This window comes from Cibotium barometz, chromosome 55, assembly GCF_041138505.1.
Source record: "Cibotium barometz isolate CiBa-2024 chromosome 55, ASM4113850v1, whole genome shotgun sequence".
NCBI classification, from domain to species: Eukaryota; Viridiplantae; Streptophyta; class Polypodiopsida; order Cyatheales; family Cibotiaceae; genus Cibotium; species Cibotium barometz.
This window is the reverse complement of record NC_141100.1, coordinates 37449347-37467510: the sequence shown is the minus strand read 5'-3', so window position 1 is coordinate 37467510 and position 18164 is coordinate 37449347. Positions and strand designations below refer to the sequence as shown.

Genomic DNA, 18164 nt, shown 5'->3' with positions numbered 1-18164 from the left:
TCCCGGTTCTGAAAAGAAGAAATGGAAGCAAATCGAGCATCAACAGGGAAGCATTGGTGGACATTGGAAGCAAAAGGAGTACCAGCAGGGAAGCACTGGTAGACACCCTTAGCGCAAGCATGGTGGAAATAATAATAACCACCACTGGGAAACACCCGACTATAATAAAGAAGAAGAATTCCTCTACAACCATCGATCTTCAAAAAACAACATTACAAACAGCTTGAAGAACTACTATGACAATGAGAGGACTCAGAGGAAGAGGAATGTTCTAAAAAGAAGAAGAATTATCTCACCCTACAGCAAGTAGCAGAAATAACCAAGGGATTTTCTTGGAGTAGAGATGAATCTCCACCCAGAATGCCAGTCAAGGCGAAAGGGAAATTCCCTAGCAACATGGAAGAAGTGACAAAACTTAAAGCAGAATTGGCTAAACAATCAGAAGAACTAAGACAGGTGACCTTCTACTACAACTAGACCATAATGAATAATCAACCATCTGCCCATAATAATATGCAGTTGAAAGAAGAACATCAAAAGTACAAAAAGGTAATTGCGAGAGAGCAGGAAGATCTCGACTGTCTACTAGAAAAGAATTGTGAGCTCCTAGCCAAAATGGAGCTACTACAAATTTAATGCACAAAAGCACTAGCCAATTCCTTTGAGACTAGTATCAAGATGGTAAGTAGCTCTCTGGATCAAATAATTGTGGGAATAAGGATCAGAACAGAGATCGCTAACAATCAATATGCTTTCCTCCCCCTCGACATGTTCATCGACACTGGTGCCACAATAAGCCTAATCAAGCTAGGGCTCATTCGACCCAAAAGGATGAAAAAATGCAAAATAGATATCACTAATGCAAATGGCACTAAAGGCCTAATCACAGAGACATTTGTCATGGACATCTTGATCAATAATCTAGTAATTCTCATCAGATTGTATGTCCATGAGAAGCATGACTGCGATATCCTAATTGGCATCGATTTTGTGTGCACCTTCGAAATGTATGCAGTGTATCCTGAAAGGAATATCTTTAGAATCAAGATTAAAAAGGGACATTATGAAGATCTGAAGATAAAAGGAGTAGCCGCCCTTATAAACAGCCCTATCAAGAAGGTAGTCAAGCTACCAAACAAAGAGGATACAGAGGCGTTCTTCAACATTGAAAGGCAAAGGTATGCTGCAAAAATCGATGCTGTGCATAAAAAGTATCTAAACCTTTGCTCTGAGGACCCCCTTGCCAAATGGGAAAGATCAAAATTTGAAGTCGAGCTACCACTTAAAGAAGGAGCCACTCCGACCAAAGCCTCTCACCCTGGAATGAATCCTGATGATCTTGAAGAATGCAAGAGTTCTATCCAAGAAATGCTAGCCAAAGTATTAATCGAAGAAGCAGATTCAGATTGGTCTTCTCCTACTTTCTTCATCAACAGTCATAATGAAATCAAAAGAGGAAAAAAGAGAATGGTGAGATAGACTACAGGAAGCTGATAGATAAAAAGTATCCTATCCCCAACAAAGACAATCTGATCAGGTCAATCTCTGCTCTGCTAAATGGTTCTCTCAGCTAGACATGAAGTCCGGTTTTCATCAAATCAGGATTTTCGAGAAAGAAAAGCACAAAACGGCCTTTGTAGTCCCATAAGGACAATTTCATTTGGAAAGTGATGCCATTCGGATTAAAGAATGCACCCTCATAATTCCAAAGATGCATCGACTCAGTCTTCAGGCAATTCAGGAAGTTTGCAGCTCCTTACATCGACGACATTTTAATTTTCTCAAAATGTCTCAAAGAGCACCTTGAGCACATGGAACAAGTCTTCAATGAACTTCAGAAATTTGGATTTGTGATTTCTGAAACAAAGCTTCACATGTTCCTTCAGACGATAAATTTTTTAGAAGTAACAATTTATTTAGATAGATAATGCTCCAAGAACATGTTATACAAAAGATTTGCAGTTTTCGGATGTCAAGCTTGCACAAAAGTTCCTTGGATGTCTCAACTATGTCTCTTGGATCTACCCCCTCAACCTCTCCAAAAGTTCTTGACTCACAAGTCCGAATGGACTAGCAAATAGACAAAAGCAGTCAAGAAGATCAAGGAGAAATATTTGCCTCTCTTCCAAAGATGTGTCTCCCCACAGATGGACATCTTACAATCTATTCAGACACCTCTAACAAATATTGGGACAGAATTCTCATGGAATCGAAGGATGGGAAGGAAGAAATTTGCAAATATGCTGCAGGAAGATTTCATGATGTAGAACTATCCTTCTATCCATAAGGAAATTCTATCCACCAAAAATTGTTTTGAGAATTTTGGACTGTTTTTTCGTCTTGGGGAATTCACACTAAAGACAGATCTCAATAATTTCATGGGATTTCTCTCTTCAGAAAATGTGCTAAAAATTGGCAATGGTCGACTTCTCTGGTGGGCGGGATGGTTTGCCTGGTGGAAGTTCAAATGCGAACATGTCAAAGGCACAAATAATTGTGTTGCTGACATGCGGACTCGTCGCGAAGGGTCAATGGAATCATTATACGCACATTGCTCCAAAAATTATGTAACGTAGCCCATGTGGCTTGGGTGAGTGGTTGCACCTTTTTGTCAACCACATAATATAAAAATGCTATCTATTGGGCTTGTCGATAGAGTATGCTACAAATTACAATAGTGCTATCTACCGGGCATGTCGGTAGCATACACCTCACTCTAAAAGGTACACTTTTCGGACTACACCCATGTGCACATGAAGGTAGTGCGCTTGTAAAGTTTCTCTTTACAAATAATACCCGGCTTGGCCCGCAAGGCATCCGTTTTGGGCCTCAAGTCTTGTATTTTGATTTGTTAGTATCTTGATCTAAAGTTGATCTTAGTGAAATACTTGGCACCATCATGAAACCTATGAAAAATCTCATTAGTGTGGGGAATATGATATTTAGTATTGGTGGTGCATTGATTAAGGCCTTTGTAATAATCCACACACTAAGTCTTAGGGTGACATCCCCTTTCTTCTAGAAGAGAACGAGTGCTCCCTAGAGTGATATATAGGTTGAATAAACCCTTGAGTAATCAAATAAGAGAGCTGTTCCTTTAACTCAATTACTGTTGGGGCTTACATCTTGCACTTTCTCTTAGACAGTCTTTATCCCTAAATCATGATCAACTTCCCCCTAAGATGCAACAATTTAGCGATCTCCTCCGGGAATAGGTCCGTAGCCATTGAGGTTCCCATTTTGGAGACTTTTCATCAACCTCGATAGGTTTTACAATATATAAGCTTAATCGTTTTTGGGATGCTTTAACCATAATAACATGGCCAAAGAATAAAAAAAATACCCAAAAATGAGTAAATGTTGACATAAGATGAAGAGTTGACTGAGTACAAGGTTTATTAGTTAAAAATTAAGAGATATTACTAAAAAAATGAGATATTTTACAGAAATGATGAATTTTTGACACCTTGGTAAGGAGGAGGAGACCTTTGAGGTAGGTGTCTATTTCACACATGTGGATGAGTTTTTAATTCAAAAAATTTGTGATATTTTTATCTCTCCTCTCTCCTGGATCAAAACAAATCAAAAAGGGAGCCAAACTGGTTCAAATCTTGTCCAAATTAGCCAAACTGAAGCTGGAAAATTCTAGAACTTAGTTGGACTCAGTTAGTGGCCTCCCTCACCTATAAATAGACCCTCATTGTTTTGTATTCTCATCTTTGAGCTATACCATGCTAGTATTACATTAAAATACTTATATTTTCTATTATCCCTTAAAAATCCTCTACTTTTGGAGAGATTGGAGCTTCTCTCTCTCTTCAACAATCCTTGGAGCTTTCTTCTCAACATACTAAACCAATTGATTGGTTGGGGACTTCCTTTAAAGATAAAGAAGCAAGCCAAACCAAGAGGTAAGAAGTAATTTCATGGTTTTCTTTAATATTCTCAATGATTTCACTTCTCAACCCCTCTCAAGCTTGAGAAGTTTCTAATGAATTGTTTTTCAATGCAAATTAAGCTTTCTATAAGAATTCTAATGATTAATCACAAAAAGTTTATATTTATGCTTAATTAGGATGCTTTTTATGTATATCTCTTTGTCCCCAAAAGAATTATCATTCCTATGACTAATTATTATTCAAATGGATGCTTCTCATTGATAAATTCTCAATTCAAAAATCAAACTCTATGCTAGTTGAGCTAGAGGTTAGAAAATGGCTTTTTTATGCTAATAAAATTAGAGTAAACTTATGATTTAATTCCATAAATTGGATTTAGGTCTAATGATAGTTATTCTGTCATAATTGTATTATAAAGTCTTATTCTTTTTAAAAATATTGAGAATTATAAGTAATAGCAGCGGAGCTATGGCAAAAATTTTAGAAATTAATACATAACTCATTTTTATGCATAATGAGAAAAGAGGACTTCCTACCATATTCTAGGATTGGACATCCTATGCTAAAAGAATGATTTTTATCAAATTCATGGGAAACTAAATTTTTAGTATTTATGCATAAATAATTAAATTAAGAAAAGAGAAATTTTTGGTATTTTTATTTTTATGCAAAAAGAGGAATTCCCATGATAATGGCGATCCATGTAATAAAATGGAAAAAGTAAAATTTTGGTATATTAAAATAATGAATATTTTTATTTAAAGAGAAATTTAAGATAAATTTATTTTATGTATGAGAAAAATTTAAATGATAAAAGAGGAATTCCCATGACATTTGGAATTCAATCATTTAAATGCAAAAGAAGGAATTCCCATGATATTTGAGATCCAAGAAATTAAATGAAAAAAGAGAAATTTTTAGCATAATTCAAATTATGAGTATTTATCAAAAGTGGAATTTCGAGCATTATTGGGAAATATGGGTAGAATTGATTTTTGTAAATCCCATGAATCTTTTACTCAAAAGAAGAATATTGAATATATTTCACTTGAGAAAATTGAGAAAGAATATGAAAATATCCATTGAGAAAAAGAACCTTTACCTAGGCCAAGAAATTGGCAGAAATTTAGAAAAGTCTCATCGGTATCAAAAATAGAAAATGTTACTAAATGTGAAATGGATGTGGATGTGAATGAAGAGATAAGAATGAGATGTGAGGATATGTGAAAGGATGTGATGTAAATGGATGTGGATGTGGATGTGATGTAAATGGATGTGGATGTGATAGGATGTGATGTGATGGATGTGGATGTGAATGTGATAAGATGTGAAGTGATGTGAATATATGTGGATGTGAATGTAAATGAATGGATGGATGGGGATGAATGAGATGGAATGTGTAGGGATGTGATGAGATATGGATGGATGTGGATGTGATGTAATGTGGATGGAATGAATGAGATATGATGTGGATAGATGTGGATGTGATGTAATGTGGATAGAATGTATGTGATGGGATGGGGATACAATGAATGTGATGGATGAGATGTGATGTGAATGAATGTGTTGTGATGTGATGTGAATCGGGATAGATGTGAATGGATGAGATGTGAGGATATGTGAAAGGATGTGATATAAATGGATGTGGATGTGGATGAAGAGATGAGAATGAGATGTGAGGATATGTGAAAAGATGTGATATAAATGGATGTGGATGTGAATGAAGAGATGATTGAGATGTGAGGATATGTGAAAGGATGTGATGTGGTATAAATGGATGTGGATGTGGATGTGATAAGATGTAATGTGATGTAAATGGATGTGGATGTGGATGTGATAAGATGTGATGTGATGTGATGTAAATGGATGTGGATGTGGATGTGGATGTGGATGTGGATGTGGATGTGATAGGAAGTGATGTGATGTAAATGGATGTGGATGTGGATGTGGTAAGATATGATGTGATGTAAACGAATGTGGATGTGATGTGATGTAAATGGATGTGGATGTGGATGGGATAAGGTGTGATGTGATGTAAATGGATGTGGATGTGGATGAGATGAGATGTGACGTAAAAGGGATGTAGATGTGAATGTGATGAGATGTGGATGAAATGTGATGTGATGTGAATATATGTGGATGTGAATGTGAATGAATGGATGGATTTGGATAGACGTGCATGTGAATGCCTGGATTGATGTGGATGAATGAGATGGAATGTGTATGGATGTGATGAGATATGGATAGATGTGGATGGAATAAATGAGATATGATGTGGATGTGATGTAATGTGAATAGAATGTATGTGATGGGATGGGGATACAATGAATGTGATAGATGTGAATGGATGAGATGTGATGTGAATGGATGTGATGTGAATCAGGATAGATGTGAATGGATGAGATGTGATGTGAATGGATGTGATGTGAATCGAGATAGATGTGAATGGATGAGATGTGATGTGAATGGATGTGATGTGGATCGGGCTAGATGTGAATGGATGAGATGAGATGTGATGTGGATCGGGCTAGATGTGAATGGATGAGATGAGATGTGAATGAATGTGATGTGGTGTGATGTGGATATAGGTAGATGATAATAGATGAGATGTGATGAGGATAGATGTGGATAGATGTGATGAGATGTAATATGATGTGATTGGATGAGAATGGATGAGATGTGGATAGATATGATGAGATGTAATATGATGTGATTGGATGAGAATGGATGAGATGTGATGAGAATGGATGAGATGTGATGAGGATAGATGTGGATAGATGTGATGAGATGTAATATGATGTGATTGGATGAGAATGGATGAATGACGATGAGAATACGTATGATTGGATGTGGATTAAGCAAAGTGAATTGATTTAGAAGAATGTGGGATAACAAGAAATGATGTGAAAAGATGAGAGTTCGTTAGAATTTGTATTTATGACTTGTTTTTAAATGACTATTTTATGTCAAGAAACTGTATTTATGACTTGTTTTTAAATGATTGTTTTATGTCAAGAATGCTAGGGAAGCATTTTGACCATCTTGTGAATGAGGTCGTGGAGACCTAAGTGATAAAGTTGCAACAGACAAAGAGTCAACGGAGGACGTCTCACGTAGCAAGGTCGGCCGAGGTCTTGACCAGCCTCGATTTGATTTAAATGGTGAGCTTTCAGTACGGTGGATGAGGGACCAAGGAAGCGGCCTATGAGTGAAGCGCTAGGTGACCTGTGAAGTATCCTAGAGGGTGCTGACCATACGGTGCTTAGGCTCTGGGTTGCCAAAGATACCCACGCGTGCATCCAGGAAGAAAAATGGAACAAGGTGTTAGAGTTATTTTCTAAACTCGGGCATGGATTTGGTTGATTGACCTTGCTGGTCCTCAATGGATGAGCCCATGGCTCTTTTATATGGATCTGTTGGTTGATCTTGCTGATCTTCAATGGGAGTCCATCTGGATTTTTATAAGTGAATATATTTCCGGGTACTATGAGCTAGGAACTATTGAAAAGGCCCCATAGTGGACAAGTGGTGAGCATTCTAGTTGCCAATGATGCCATAGGTACACCAATGAAGGAATGATTGGAAATTAGAATTCAACCTGGATATTTTGGAGGATTACGATCAGTGATACTATGGTTTCATAAAAAGATTATTTTAAAGACAGTTAAATCTGTGAAAAAGGCAATTTCATATTGGGTGTGTAAGTGGTGTGACTATCTTGAACTTTGCTTGAAGCGCCAGCTAGGGGGCCTAGGAACTCTTTTCCCAGGTACCCGGGGCAAAACATAACATAACCAAATTCCTAAATGGATCCTATCACTACTACAGTGGTTGGCCTAACCCATGGGATTGGATGGGGTCAGGCTGGACTCATGGATCCCTAAAATGAGCCTCAATTCTGTTATGGTACGATAGATGAAGTAAATCTCGGATAGTCTTGTTCTATGGAAAAGAATCAATGATGAAAAAAGCGTTGGTCTCTATGATCCAAGTGCAAGATTCTTCCTTGATCTAACCATGTGACTTACAGGTTCAGTTGGATCAGTTTGGTTAGTTAAGGCTCTTGACTACGTTAGAAAAAAAATATCCTGGAGGAATCGCCCATGCTTTCTAGGCGAGGGAAGTTTTTACGGGCTCGGTTTTGGAAGGACCGAGGGATTAGTCTCCAGTGTCCAGATATCCGTGGGCGAGGCTTTGCCTTGTGCAAGAAGTGCTACTTCCACTGCTAGCACCCCCGATTTCGTTGCGTGGAGGGGGTAGGGATCTTTCAATTGGTGCTTAGAGCGGTTACAAAAAAAGATGGATTACAAAGGTAATGTGCTAGCCACACGAAAGGTAATGTTAACCACAGTGGTAATGTAAAAAGATGGATTACAAAGGTAATGTGGTAGCCACACGAAAGGTCATGTTAACCACAGTGGTTAACATACCCCCCTCCTGATTGGAGGTCCGTCCTCGGAACTGGTCAAAAAAGGCTATCTATAGGTGATAGAGTATGTGTGGATGAAGTCCCATCTCGAAGTAGGAGTGGGAGGGGCACAATGGAAGACATGGTAGCTCGTCCAGAACATGATCTCCATCATGTCTTTGAAAGTTTGGAGCCGCCAAGCAGGCATCCACATGATAAGTTTGTAGTAGCCAAATAGCTACTTGAGTGTGGGCCCTTTGTTGATGTCAAAGGTGAGGCCCTGGGCTCCCTTGAAGTAGTGGTCCTATGTTGGGAAGGACTCCTGCAAAGTGATGATAACGTTGAAGAAGCGGATGGTTGCAATCACTGCTGGGTCCAGGACCTGGTCGTAAATGGCGGATGAAATCGTTGAAGCACCTCTGACCATGGTTTCTTCTGTACATGGGTTGTGCGATGACGGGGGTGAGAACCAAGGGAAGTTAAATTGCAACTTTGGGTTCTTTTCTTATTTGGCGTGGAAGGTTGTCCAGGCCCACCGTCTGTGGATGGGGAGGTAATCTGGGCTGATTCTCAATGTGTGGGGCACGTTGCAATAAACCTCCCAAATAAAGGGCCTACTGAGGAAGGGTCGTTTTGCCAGGTGGCTTGCTACTCTCCCATGAGATCAAGGTGATGGGACGAGTAGCAGCAGGTGGCCAGTGGTAGCCGCCAGGGGTTCGGAGTGGGTGAACTTGCCATCAAGGTACGGGTGGAGGACATGGAGATCAAGGCGATTGGCAATGCAGGTGATGGGGTGATGCTAGACCTGTTGACCGAGCAAGATGGCGATGGCCTGCTTGAACTCCGTGAGATCTAGGGGATCGCACCAATTCAAGGAGTTTGGCAAAGGGTTGACTTCCTCGCGCTCAGATGGTGGTGGGATCTCCCCTTCTTTGAGTGGTGGATTGGTGGGTGGCGGAGCCGGTGACAAGGGTGGAGGGGGTCTCGATGACGAAGGTCAGGTGGTGAGGCTTGAGTCGAGGAACTGTGGGGGTCTAGCAGAGGTGGAGGAGATATCCCTAAATGCTGTGTGCATTCCTAAGTTAAGGGATAATGAAGGTGGCGAGGGGGGTGTGGGTGATGAGGGTGGAGTGGGAAAGTGAAGGGGGGGAGAAGAAGTTGGGGAACCAAAAAGTGGAAGTGTGGAGGTGCTTGAGGGGGGTGGTGGGGGTGGGGATGCTTGAGGGGGATGGTGGGGGTGGGGGTTGTGTGTGAGGAGATGCAGATGAGGGTCTTGAGGGTGGAGGAGGGGGTGGTGAAAAGGCTTGTTGGTTCGGAGGTGGCAAGCTGCCCTGCCCATGTGTGCCATCATCGTTATCGGGGTTAGGGCCAGCTGTAGCGGCATCCTAAGGACCATGGGCATGGAAAAAAGTAACTACAAGGGTAGCCTCAGCTTTGCTAAAATCCCATGGAAAAGCGATGTGTGTGTCATTAAACTGGCATATGCCGGTGGCCTCCATGATCTCGATTTGGGTGAAGCAATGGTGGTAGAGAATGAGGAGGCCGGGTGCTGAGTAGGGTGGTAGAGGATCCTTGAGGAGGGAGATATAGGAGTCATGGATGAGATGCTAGCCGTGGTGCGGAGGTACTGCAGTGCCTAGCTCGAGAGGAGGGGGAGATAAGGGTAAGGGCAGACACCATCTGGTAATAAGGATAACTCAATGAGGTCAGATGGGGCTGAGATAGGAAAACCATAGCGAAGTAATAGGTTCCAGGTTGTTTTAGGGTGGCTTGAAGGGGGTGGAAGGGGAGCTCAAAGAAGTCATGAGGGTGTTGGAAAGTGATCAGCCCTTGGAAAAAAAAAAGGGGAATGAGGCTTAGGCTATTGAGGGGGATCTTGGAGAGAGCATAAATGAACTGCTGGCAGGACAGGGACTCCTTTATATAAATATTGTGTTGGAGGAGGTTGAGGCTCGATACTGCAAGTCAAGGAGATTACCAGGGGCTTGAGGGGGGAATGCCAAAATAGGGAGCTCACTTGTGGTCTCCATAAGTGCGTCCACCTTATGATCGAGCGGCTCATGGGGTGGCTGGGCAGCCCGGGCCTCTGCCTCTCTGAGTTGCTGCTCGTGTAAGTGATGGAGGGTGGCCTCTGTTAAGTTTCGGTGCCTTGCAAAATCCACGGTGGTGCGGGCAAGAGCTTCCTCTGCTATTTGGGCCCAGCTCACGGCCTCCTGATATAGTCCCTTGATGACCGTAAGCTCTTTATGGGCTATCACGACCGCTGCATTGGCTTGGTTAACCTATTCGTGGAGCTCCGTAATCCTAGAAATGGCCGTGCCCAACTGCTCTGTTTGTTGGATCAATTTTTTTTTACAGCTCTATATGAACTAGATGTTTGTCTGGTATAACTCCTCAGATATTGCTCTCTCCTAGGATTTGGCTAATAAAATGTATCTCTATCAAATTTGTGCCACTTCTTGCTGTTGAGACATGTAGTCTGTCATCTGTTGGATGAGCTCTCGCACCATATTAGCAAAAACTTGGGCAAAATTAGACATGTCTCCCTCGGGCCACATGGATGCTTTTTGCACAATTGTGGCTAGAAATGAAATGTAAGATTCCTCCTCAGCCTGGATCCATGTCTCCCTCGGGCCACATGGATGCTTTTTGCGCAATTGTGGCTAGAGATGAAATGTAAGATTCCTCCTCAGCCTGAATAATAAATAAGCCTTTACCTCAATACCCTCTAATCATTCCCTGTTTTTGAATATAAGAAAATAATATTTTTCCTTATTTTTGCCTAGTGAGATAAAAATTTCTAGAGAGTGGTAATTCAATATCGAGATATTTTTGGATATATAAATTCTACAAATATGAAAAATATGTTTTCCTGAAACAAAAAATCAAAATAAAATTTCCAAGGTGCAATTGGAATCAATTAAAAATGATTTAAAAGACCTTAGCCTAAGGGTCAAGATTTTGTGAAATTTTTGGATTATGGTCCAATTAAGGTTCCTATGGACCAATAAGATTAATCCAAGTGTTGGGATGAGATAAATCCAATGAATAAAAGAAAATACCCAAAAATGAGTAAATGCCCACATAAGATGAAGAGTTGAGACTGAGTACAAGATTTATTAGTTAAAAATTATGAAATATTACTAAAAAAATGAGATACTTTGGAGTAATCATACAATTTTGACACCTTGGTAAGGAAAGGGGGAGCCTTCAAGGAGGTACCTATTTCACACATGTGAAGGAGTTTTAAACTCAAAAATATTAAGATATTTTTATCTCTCCTCTCTCCTGGATCAAACCAAATCAAAAAGGGAGACAAACTAGTCCAAATCTTGTCCAAATTCAGCCAAACTTAAGCTAGAAAATTCTAGAACTTAGTTGGACTCAGGTAGTGGTCTCCCTCACCTATAAATAGACTCTCATTCTTTTGTATTCTCATCTGTGAAACTAGACCATGCTAGTATTACTCTAAAATAAGCATATTTTTTATTATCCTCTAAAAATCCTCTACAATTTGAAGAGATTGGAGCTTCTCTCTCTCGTCAACCTTCTTTGGAGCTTTCCTCAACATACTAACCAATTGATTGGTTGAAGGCCTCTCCTCAGACTAAAGAATCAAGCAAAACAAGAGGTAAAGTGTGACTTTATGGTCTTTTTTCTAACCAATTGATTGGTTGAAGGCCTCTCCTCAGACTAAAGAATCAAGCAAAACAAGAGGTAAAGTGTGACTTTATGGTCTTTTTTCTTAATCTTCTAATGTTTTTGACTTCTCAACCCCTCTCAAGCTTGAGAAGTATTCAATTGCATGGTTCTTCAATGCAAACAAAGCTCTCTAATGAATTTTAGTGATTAATCACATAAAGTTTACATTTATGATTAATTTAAAATATTTTTTTAAGCATATCTCTCCCCCCCCAAAGAATGGTCATTCCTATGACCAATTCTATATTCAAATGATGCTTCTCATGGAGCAATTCTTAATTCTACAAGTAAACTCTATGCTAGTCAAATTAGAGGCCAAAGAAGTGGCTTTTTAATGCTTTTATGTTACTTAAATTATGGTGAACTTAGGAATCAAGTCCATAAATTGGATATTGATCCAAATGATAGTTATTCTATTATATTGTATTACTAAACCTTATGCTTTTCAAAATTATTAAAAATTATCAGTAATAGCATCAGCGGAGCTATGGCAAAATTTCTGGAAAATTAACACATAAATCATTTTTATGCATAATGTGAAAAAAGGACTTCCTACCATATTCTAGGATTAGTCATCCTATGTTAAATGAATAATTTTCATCATATCCATGGAAAATTGATTTTAATGTCTATGCATAAATAGTTAATTAGAGAAAAAGAGAAATTTCTAGTAATTTCATTTTTATGATAAAAGGGGAATTCCCATGATAATGGAGATCCATGTATTCGAATGGAGAAAGAGAAAACTTGGAATACCAAAGTAATAGATATTTTATTTAAAATTAAAGAAGAATTTTAGTTAAATTTATTTTTATGCATAAATAAAATTAAATGATGAAAGAGGAATTCCCACCATATTTAGAATTCAAATATTTAAATGAGAAAAGTAAAATTTCTAGTATAATGAAATTAATGGATATTTTTATTTAATTTTTAGGAGAAAATTTAGTTAAATTTATTTTTATGCATGAATAAATTTAAATGATGAAAGAGTAATTCCCACCATATTTGGAATTCAATCATTTAAATGGAAAAAGTGGAATTCTTATCATATTAGGATTAATGGATATTTGAAAAATTTTAGTTACAATTATTTTATGCATGAATAGATTTAAATGATGAAAGAGGAATTCCCATCATATTTGGAATTCAATCATTTAAATGGAAAAAAAAGAATTCTTAGTATATTTGGAATATTGAATATTTTTATTTAATTTAAAGAGAAAATTTAGATAGATTTAATTTATGATAAAAGAGAAATTCCCATGACATTTGGATTGCACTCATTAAATGAGAAAAAGAGGGATTTCAAGCTTATTCAAAAAAATAGATATTGGTATTTAGTTAAAAGAAGAATTTTTATGATATTTAAGAAAAGAAGGATTTGAATTAATTTTTAGTGTCAAAAGATGAATTTCCACCATAATTCTACCTAGGGAATTAAGGTCAAGAAATTAAGTGATAGAAAGAATATCTTTAAATATTTTAATTGGTTAAATCACTAAATTGGTATTTACCCAAAAATAGATGTTTATCTGAAGGGAATGCTTGTTAGAACTAAACCGAATGAATTTGGTTAGACTACGAGAGGGACGGACAATAAACCTACGTGTCCATCTCTCGATTTGAATCAAGCAAAAACTTCATGACCAATTCCAGTTCCTAAATATAAAGAATAGACTACCTTTGAACTTAACTAGTTTTTCTTTGACCGAACTCACCAAGAATCTAGTTGGACAATCAGTCAAATGATGGGTAGATTACCCTGATGAGAGATCAAGGATTCTCATTATGAAACTAGGAATTATGGAAAAAAGGGTTTTGTGGAACCAATCTCAAACTGGGAATTTTACTTGCATTGGAACCTCTGTTTTTCATTTCAAGGATTGTTTTACGCTAGAATGCTGGAGGAAGCATTTGGCATGTGTTTTACTAAGAGGAGGTTTGTTGCAACAAACTATGGCGGGGAGTCATGGAGGGATGTCGCTCGCGGCAAAGCCTGTCGAGGTCTTGACCACCCTCGGTACAATTAAAATGGTGCGATTTCGATACGATGGGCGAGGACCGATGAAGCGGTCCCTGAGTGAAGTACTAGGACACCTAAGGAGGATATTTTATGGTTTTGACCAGGCGATGCACGGGCTCGCGGTTGCTAGGGCACCCATGCGTGCGTCGAGGAAGATTCGGATGGACTAAAAGGAAAGATTTTTGTGAATCAAATTTTGATACTGGATCTCGTTGGTTGGCCAGCTGGTCTTCAACGAAGAGTCCGAGGACACATTTTGTAATACAATGGACTCAGAATTTTGGAGGATGATGATCAATAATATTATGTTTTCTATTGAAGGATTGTTTTAAAGCCAGCCGAATATATTATAAATAGGAATTGAAGGATTGAGAAGGATTATTTTAAAGCCAGCTGAATCTATTATAAATGGCAATTTCATGTTGGGTGTGTACGTGGTATGCCTACCTTAATTTTTGTATGAAACGTAGGCTAGGGGACCTAGAAACTCTTTTCCGCGGTACCCAAGCAAAACACAACCAAATTTTTATAAAGGAATTCCTCCAATACAGTGGTCGGTTGGTTGGCATGGGCCGGTTGGCTGGATTGGAGGATTCTTGTGAAATAATTAAGATGTGATTAGCTACGTTAGTCAGATTAAGTCCCGAGAAGACCTTGTTCTGTGGGATCAGTCGGCGGCGGCTGTGCCTCGTTAAAGGAGGAAAAAAGCGGTGATTCCATGGACCAAGTGCAAGTCTCTTCTTGATTTGACCATGTGACTTCAGGTTTGGTTAAATCAATTTAACTAGTTAAGACTTTGACTCAGAGTAATTCCCCCGTTAGAAGATTTTCCCATAGAGGAATTGCTCGTGCCTTTCAGGCGAGGGGAGTTTTTCCAGGCTTGGTTTCGGAGGAACCGCCCGAGCTAGTCTCTCATCCAGACATTCGTGGGGGCGAGGCCTTGAGTGTGGATCCCCGCCCCACACGAGAGGCCGACGTTGCTTCCGCTGCCACCGGCGCACCGCGAAGGGGGGGTCTCACAGCTGGTATCAGAATTTGTTGAAATCTAATAAGGACAAATAAATTCTTATTAGACATTGATAATAAAAACTCAAAAAAAGCATTTTCATATTGTATTTTCATTCCGTATGCTTCATTAATGAAGAATTTAATCAAAGAAAATTTTTTTATAGATGGAAGTTCCACACTTATCTAGTGTTTCCGACCTCACCCAGTCACACAAGACATGACTACGTTCGCCTTCGAGCATCTCATCTCTTCCGCTACAACTCGAACGAGCCATTTTGAGGATCTATATTTTCCTGACCCAGCAGAGAGATGGCAGCACAACTGGTTTGCAGGGCAGTATGTCCATGCCTCTTGAGACCAACGTACGATGGTGAGGCATAATCTCTCATTGGCCATGATTCTGATGAAGCTGAAAGTGATACATGGTGTCATTTTATATCACTCAAGGCCTCAAAATTTCACACTTTCCTACCAAATCTACAGACTCCTTAGTCGCTTTATTCCTAAGGAGAAGATAGTAACTCCCTTGGTGGCAATAAGGGAACATTTGTATCAGGGCATGTCTATAGCCCAGTACCAAGTAAGGGAACATTTGTATCAAGGCATGTCTATAGCCCAGTACCGTTGTCTTTATGCATCTCCTGAGGATATTTTGACTTCTGGAGCTGAGCTGCTCTATGTACATATTGTAACTTTTATATAAATAAAGAAATATTTTGTGACGAAAAATTCTCTCTTGTATAAGTGATTGTTTATAGCCGAACTGATAGAGAAAAATCTGTTACTGGCATATATCTCCAATAAGATCATTTATCTTGTTTAAGAAATTATTTTTTGAACCTCTTAAGTCTTAGGATCTCGTGGACGATATTAAAATAAAAATTTAATAATATATCATTTTTGGCAGAATCATGAGGCGAGGAAACTGTGGCCATCAGCTAGACCCTCTCTCTGAAGAGGAAGAGCTTGACCCCGACGTTCACAAGGCTCTTCATAGAACTCAGCCAAGACCCTTCAAAGGAAGGGGAGAACCTAGGCGAGGCTGTGGAGAAATAGATGGAAGCCATGGAAGAGTATTTTGATGTCACAAGCTATAATGAGCGGAGCAAAAAGTCTTGGAATAATCTTAAAGCCTATCTAAGGAAGAGATTTTGTCCCCTCGGGTTTTTAGAAACCAAAATGAATGGATTCTTAGAGCTAAACTAGGGGAGAAAAACCATCAAAGAATATCACTAGGCATTTTCTCTTCTACTCAAGTATTCACCACCTCTAGACAAAGGGTAACTTATGGCCAGGTTCATTCGAGGAATATGAACGAACCCTTAGACATAAAGGAATCCCTCCAATACAGTGGTCAGGTGGTTGGCTAGCCCATGGGCCCATTGGGATTATAGGCTAGATCGGAGGATTCTTGCGAAACAATTAAGATGCGACTAGCTACATTAGTTAGATTAAGTCCTGAGAAGACCTTGTTCTGTGGGAGGAGATCAGCGGTGGCTATGCCTCGTTAAAGGAGGAAAAAAGCCATGATTCCATGGACCAAGTGCAAGTCTCTTCTTGATCTGACCATGTGACTTCAGGTTCGGTCAGATCAGTTCAACTAGTTAAGACTTTGACTATTAGAGTAATTCCCCCGTTAGAAGATTTTCCCATGGAAGAATCGCCCATGCCTTCCGGGCAAGGGATTTTTTTTCGGGCTCGGTTTTCGGAGGAACCGCCTGGGCTAGTCTCTCATCCGGACATCCGCAGGCAAGGCCCCAAGTGTGGATCCCCACCCCGCGCGGGAGGCTGACGCTGCTTGCACCACCGTCGACGCACGCGGAGGGGGGGTCTCACAGCACTTGGTATTAGAGCTTTGTTGAAAGTTAATAAGGACAACCAAATTCTTATCAAAAATTGATAGTAAAAATTCACAAAAAGCATTTTCATATTGTATTTTCATTCCGTAAGCTTCATTATTGAGGAATTTTTAATCAAAGATTTTTTTTTATAGATGGAAGTTCCACACTTATCTGTTGTTTCTGACTTCACCCAGTCACAAGACATGATTGCGTTTGCCTTCAAGCATCTTATCTCTTTCGCTACAACTCGAACGAGCGGAGCCATACTTGCAAGCCATTTCGAGGATCTATATTTTGCTGACCCAGCGGAGACATGGCAGCATAACTGGTTTGCAGGGTAGTATGTCCATGCCTCTTGCGACCGCGTTCGATGCTGAGGCAAAATCTCTCATTGGCCATGATTCTGATGAAGGTGAAAGTGATACATGGTGTCATTTTATATCACTTAAGGCTTTAAAATTTTAGACTTTCTTGCCAAATCTATAGACTCCTTAGTCGCTTTATTCCTAAGGAGAAGATAGTAGCTCCCGTGGCAGTAAGGGAACATTTGTATCAGGGCATGTCTATAGCCCAGTACTGTCGTCTTATGCGTCTCCCGAGGAGATTTTGACTTCTAGAGCTGAGCTGCTCTATGTACATATTGTAACTTTTATATAAATAAAGAAATGTTTTGTGAAGAAAAGTTTCCTCTGTTGTATAAGTGATTGTTTATGGACGAACTGATAAAGAAAAATCTATTACCGGACATATGTCATAGATCTCCAATAAGATCATTTATCTTGTTTTAAGAAATTATTTTTTGAACATCTTAAGTCTTAGGATCGTGTGGAAGATATCAAAACAAAAATGTAATAATATATCAATTTTGGCATAATCATGAGGCGAGGAAACCGTGGCCGTCAACCAGACCCTCTCTCTGAAGAGAAAGATCTTGATCTCGACATTCACAAGGCACTTCAGAGAACTCAGCCAGGACCCTTCAAAGGAGAAGGGGAGAACTTGGGCGAGGCTGTGGAGAAATGGGTGGAAGCCATGGAAGAGTATTTTGATGTCACAAGCTACAATGAGCGGAGCAAAACAGCTCTTGCCCGCAGGGCTAAAAATTGTGGAAGCAGCCAGGGTGGCATGGAGGAACCATTGTGACATCAACCATCCGGATAGGAATACCCAATCCTGGAATGATCCTAAAGCCTATCTAAGAAAGAGATATTGTGGAAGCAGCCAGGGTGGCATGGAGGAACCATTGTGACATCAACCATCCGGATAGGAATACCCAATCC

The 18164-nt window shown here is 39.5% G+C and overlaps 1 protein-coding gene across 1 annotated transcript; it reads left to right on the top strand.

The window, feature by feature from the left end:
* Positions 1-678: 678 nt before the first annotated feature.
* LOC147607711 (uncharacterized) lies at positions 679-1648 on the top strand. Its single transcript, XM_086790800.1, has 2 exons — positions 679-1470; positions 1571-1648. The coding sequence occupies exons 1-2, from the start codon at positions 679-681 to the stop codon at positions 1646-1648; spliced, it is 870 nt and encodes a 289-aa protein (XP_086646926.1).
* Positions 1649-18164: the final 16516 nt, after the last annotated feature.